At 28.6% G+C, this 6,293-nt stretch overlaps 1 protein-coding gene across 4 annotated transcripts in view; it reads right to left on the reverse strand.

Moving 5' to 3' along the window:
* The window catches only part of LOC113391470 (multidrug resistance-associated protein 1), a 30,371-nt gene extending 24,078 nt beyond the window's left edge, over positions 1-6,293 (reverse strand). For all 4 annotated transcript variants that reach the window (XM_026627476.2, XM_026627458.2, XM_026627467.2 and 1 more), the window contains exons 1-4: positions 6,154-6,293; positions 5,822-6,060; positions 4,772-5,077; positions 68-334 (exon numbers count right to left, since the gene is read on the reverse strand). In XM_026627476.2, coding sequence (XP_026483261.2) covers positions 68-334; positions 4,772-5,077; positions 5,822-5,872 — 624 coding nt within the window. In that variant the 5' untranslated portion in view covers positions 5,873-6,060; positions 6,154-6,293. The remainder of the gene's footprint in view (positions 1-67; positions 335-4,771; positions 5,078-5,821; positions 6,061-6,153) is intronic.

A 6,293-nucleotide genomic window follows, 5' to 3' on the forward strand; every position in this document is an offset into this window, starting at 1 on the left:
GATAGATTATTTTCTATAAATGAGCACTCTATTGGTAATAAAATTTAAATGTTGGTAAATACTTTACCTTTTCAAATTTGTAAGGCGAATCCCTTGGCGGTAAATCCGCGAAGCAATTTAGTATAAACATCACTATTATCAACGGATAGTATATCATATAGCTAACAAAATTATATTGTACGTTCTCATCTTCGGTTAAATTATAATGCAACAATACTTCAGATCTAAGCTGAGGTAGCCCCGCTAAAATTAAAAGCAACCAGAAGAAAAACAGCACCCCTGAGGCTCTCATACCATATTTCCTATTGTAAAACAATAATGTTGCCGATAATATCTGGAAGATAAAAATTCAGTGAGGCTTGGTTACTTTTTAGTTATATAAAATTTCAATTTATATGAACCAAATGTGACAATTATATATCTAGAAAATGAAACCGAAGAAGCTTACATCACGCGTACATATATAAAGTATGACTAATCTCTATCCAAGTATTATTTTTTTCTTATAAAAAAACTACAAACATTTTTAACGTTCTAATGGTGTTGAGCAAAGATGATTGTTCAAATATTGAAGAAAAAAATAAACGATTACGGTTTTTCATAATTATTTTGTTTTGACTTTAAAGAATACATTTTACAAAATCAATCGCTTGATCTATACTCAAATATATAGAATCAAATAGACGGTAGGTACCCATAATCATCAGTTATTCTACCGTCAAACATGTTATGTGTTTCGATTTAATGCATTGTTACAGACACAAAGGACATACAATCATAAATACATGTTAGCAGTGCATTTGATAACGATATCTCAGTAGGTTACACTTGGCGAAAATATTTCAAAGGCGGTTTTTTATTTTACGACCCTTGATGTTAATTTCGTAACATACATTGGTATACTACAGAAGTTTATTAAAGTCAATGCATGTGATAATAATAACAAAATGCATAACTTATATATTTTTAATTATTCATATTTTAATATATTTTTAACTTTATAAGAACTACCTACATAAGCGACGATTTGGTTCAGGCGTTACATTTGCAATCTACCTAGGGTCGTGTACGGAATAGTTTGTTATTAGTGTCAAGGTCGATATGCACCATTTAGATGTAATTATAGTATAGATTCGTATGACTTCTAATTAATATTAAAATATTATTAAAAAAATTAAAGCTCATGTCAATAAAACATTGATAAATAAGGCATATTACTGAATACAAGATTAATAAAGTGTTTTTTTATTTCTAAGCAGGATATATAAAAAAAATTTTTTTTTTTTTACTGACATACTCTGTAACTAAAATAGTGGAAAAGTGCTTTTATGAGCCTACTTGAAATAAAGAATATTTAGATTTTGAATAAAAAGCCTTTCAAAACTCTTCGTATAACCTACAAACTTACACATTGTATAATTACTACATTTAATTAAGAACAAACAAGATAATACATTGAACACGTGCAAGGCCCGTACGGTGTAGACGGGTATAAATTCAAGAATGTTTAAAATAAATTAAAATTAGTTACCGTTGTAATGTCGAACAAATTGTCTTCTAATAGTTAACAATATCCCGTGACCATTAAGATAAGTATCACGCTACAATCGTCATGGGGTCATCATATGGACGAATTTGGTAGGATCGTAATGTGCCGTGTCATAAGGCTTCAATCACCCTAAGCATTCATTATACCGGAACAAGAAAATTAGAAGCATCATCGCTTAGCTCGATTGGAGTGATGTTACGTAACCGACCCGGTCTTTACAAGGCCTTAAGCATCACCAAAAACAACAAATTATTTTGATGTAAAATTTATATAATAATATACTATATCTATTTTTATAGAACGTAAAAAACTGAAATTAATAAACAAGCGGTACACCTTGATTTTAAATAATTATGTGTTAAAAGGATCCGCTTTTCGGACTGATTCCATAGACTAAACTATATTCAAATCAATTCTACAAAATTGTTTTGCGTTTATGGATAAATTATTGTTTTGTAACATCATGCAAGCTTAATAATATTCGACAGTTATAAATTTTGTTATTTGTATTAAGACTTTACAAGTGAGTAACAGCCTGCAAATGTCTCACTGCTGGGCTAAGGGCTCCTCCCCTTCGAGAAGGGAAACTTTATTACAAGGGCAAAAAAAAGTTTACTAATAATTATTACAGAATATCATTTAAATACGTAGCTGGTCACGATGACGTAACTGTAAAATACGAAAGCTCAATGTTAAACAAACGTATTCTAATTACTCGCTGCCCGCCCCGACTGCTTACGTTTAAAACAAGGATTTTATTCACAGATACTTTTTAAACAACGCATTAACGTACTATTTCGTTTATATTCAAACTGAAACTAAAGTAATATGTAAGTTCCATAATAATCGGATTAGTAATTTTTGCGTGAAGCCAGGAAAAACAAAAAAAAATATGTCTTTATAATATTAGTATGACTAAATGCGGCTACATTGAGATGACAATTTTAAATTATATTTTTTATACAAATAGCTTATAATGTTTTAATGAGTATTAATATTATGTGGCAAATTAATTGACTTATATTATCAAAACTTTTTTTTTCGGAGCATAATTTTAGCAGCATTCGCTTGAAAATCAACACGACCGACAATTTTCTACCATTTAATATGTCAACGCTGTCTCAAACGTAATCATAAAGCTTGTTTGTTATTAAGCTATACGCTATTATATCGTGCATGTTAAACATCAATCGGTTAGTGTCAGTTATTTATGTAGTTAAGTTATTTTACGTGAATAAACCCGAATAGAGAAAACAAATGAACAAAACTAATATCTTTAAAGTATTACTATTATGTAAGATTATTACACGTCAAGAACATGTTACGTAAATTATTTATACACAAATGTTATCATAGGACTATATTAAATTAAATGTATGTGTGCTGTGTACTGCCTATGTACTGTCTACTACAAAACGATAGAAGCAAAAAAATAGATAAAGAAACAAAAACTCCACTAAAAAGTTAATTACCTAATATTACAAATACAATATCTATATTGACTAGCTGAATATCATTTTCATTTATAAAATATAAAATGAAAAAATATAGAACCGGAGAAAACTATAATTGTTAATGAAAATAATGAATGCAATAGAATGTAACAGCAATGAACGAAGAAAATTCGGTTCGCCGTCAGGGCAATCCAATGGGCGGAGCCATCCATGACCACGACCGATGCAACATTGACACGCAACAAAACTCGAAACTTTGAATCCGTACTAGTAAAACTAAACCGAACAAAGTAAACAATATGAATTATTGTTCTATGAGGTGCCACTATGCAATTGACAATTTCTATATATAAATTTTAATAGCAATGTAGACTTATAAGCTAGGCTTTAAAGATCAATATGATCAATGTAAAATGCAAAATAAAAATGTTTATACACTTTATTTTTATTTTTTATAGAATATCCAAGTAACAAATATTCCATTGAAGTAACATATATCCGCTTCTCCATTGCGAGCACTGGTTTTTAAAGTAGGAACACTATAATTATAACCTTTTATCGGTTTTTACATAAGTTTTACTTAGTAGAAAATTTTGGCTAAACTTTGAGGGCCAGTTGAAAGTATGAAAATGTGAGTGGGTTCTTCTGTTTGTAACTTGCACTGCTAAACATGTACCCCGGAGAGCATGTACAGTAATTATTTGTTTACTTATAATGAATATAGTTTTGTGTTATATTTATTTATTTTTTTTAGGTTAGCAATAAATTATTATTCAGAGTGAAATTGGTCCCGGACCTTCTAAGTGAGCACTGTGGAAACTATACATACATGCAAGAAAACTTTTTTAAGTATTGTACATCTCCAAAACGATTACCAATTAGTACACCAACACATATATTATCTAATTTTAATAAAAAGTTATATTAATCATTTAGGTTTTATAAACTTAAATGGTTACAAAGAAAAAAATTAAATAAAGAAACAATTATTTTAATCATTTACTGTACATTAAAAAATTACATTAACGAAAATATTGTAACGAAAAACTGTAATGACATGGTTCAGATGCTATGATTAAATAGCTAATAATTATCCATTTGAAATCTAATATGCAAGACATGATAGGATTACTGTTTTATGAAAAAAATACAGATATTGTTTTAAATTAGGTCAGAACTTTAATTGTGATGTGATTAATATTCTAACATATTAAATATGTAAGCGATTTCATGTAGCTTTATGCAATGCTATTTCATAATTATATGACCCTAATTTGTAATAACCAACACAGCAAACCAAATTAATAACATTTTATTTTATTATTTTAACATTTTATTGGAAAAATGACTGTCATTGACTGCTTCTCATAGGAAATGTTGTTGACGCAATTTACATCAATGCACTGCCATCGGTTTAAAGTTATGTCAGTTGCATATGTAAGTGTCACTCATTCTTAACACTGAACAGAATATTTGGTAGAATAATTGATGAAACTACAGCCTAGTCCAATCTCAGGAGTAATTAAATACAATATTTTGACATTGAATCTTATATTATATGGTTAATATGGTTTTCAGTATGAATTTGTGAAAATGACAGCAAGTTCTTACCTGAACTTTAGAAGTCAAATTTAAGTGGATAATAATATACCAAATTGCATGGCATATATAATTCAATAGTTTGGTTTTCATTAATCCTTCTTCAATTGGAATAGGCTATAGATGGATGTCAGTAGTGAACATTAGTAATAATATAAATAATACTTACAAATGTTAAAATCTTTACTATTGGGCTGTAATAGTCTGCATTAAATACATACTCCTCTTCTTTTGATGACTTATGGACAGTAACACCCAAATCCACAAACTTTAACACTATTAGAAGGCATGTTATCACTAGTTTGATTATATTTAATATGTTCCATGGTATATTTCGCTCTTTACTATTAAAAATGTAGTAGGCATCCAGTAGAGCTGCCACCCACAGGAAAATGCATGGTATCCATACTAATACAGTTTTTTCAAAGCATGGTGTGAACTCAGGATTCTCAGTATACCATGTTAAATTACTGTCCTAAAATCATATTACAACATTAATATATTTATTTACAACAAGATTTATTTTATTTAATTCCTACTCATTGCCAAAGAAAGAATTACTTTAAAATTTATAGCACTAACACAAACATATTTTTGGTCCTTAATCATTCTCAATTACTAAATCTTAGTATTTGATGAAATGGGAAGTGAAACATTTTTTAGTCATGGACAATATCTCATGTTTATTTAATTATAGTCATACTGCCTTTTAAAGCCAATTTTATTGAGATTACCTACTTATTAAATAATTTACTATGAAAAACTTTATGTAGAATTATTTAAAAACTTGTTGTTATAAAAAAGAAAAAAAGTAGGTACTTGAAATATTTTAAGGTGAAAAAACAAAAAACTGGTTATATCCTTGACCACAATACTTTATTAGACAAAATGTCTGGGGTCATGTCATTTATAGTACACAAAATGGAAATTGTACAAAGGCAATAATAATACTTAATTACATCTTTACATTTAGGAACAGAAGTTTTTGGATATTTAATATTGTGTACTAAAAACATATATAACTAATGGTAATATTCAATTATTCAGTAATGATAAATTTGGTATTTTTACACCACTTTTATCATTACGAAAAATATTTTTTTTATGGATTGAGTAAACAATACAATTTTTTTGTTTGTAGAACTTTTTGAACCTTTGTTAGATATTATTAAATTTTGATGGCAGTTATGCCAGGGTCAAAGACCTACTTAGTACTTACCCAAAATTTTGATCCACAGAAATCGTCGAGTGTGGAATTATAAGACATCATAAAAAATTAGGTACACAATTTAGCCTTGCCATGCAACGTGTTACGTTTTTCACCGTGTTTGTAATTAAAAAGCCCTTAGCAACAATTTTCGATCACTTCTCTTAAAATATTACCATTCGCTATTTATTATAATTACACAATTGTTTTGTAATTTAAACCGATTGTATGAACACTTATTCACAATATATCTGTTAACAAAAACAATTCATTGTAATTTTAGAATCATAACTAAGTCCAACGGCAACGTTGCATTGAATTTCCAAAGAATTATTGCTTCTAACCATAAACACGTTGACTTAACTCTCCATCAAATGATCAAAGTACTCAACTACTCGCAATTTCACAGTCACAATTCACAAAATCACGATTTCGAATTCCGAATCACAGATTACTGTAACTGTTTCTAATGTTGCCAATTAAA

Source organism: Vanessa tameamea, chromosome 10, assembly GCF_037043105.1.
Source record: "Vanessa tameamea isolate UH-Manoa-2023 chromosome 10, ilVanTame1 primary haplotype, whole genome shotgun sequence".
NCBI lineage: Eukaryota > Metazoa > Arthropoda > Insecta > Lepidoptera > Nymphalidae > Vanessa > Vanessa tameamea.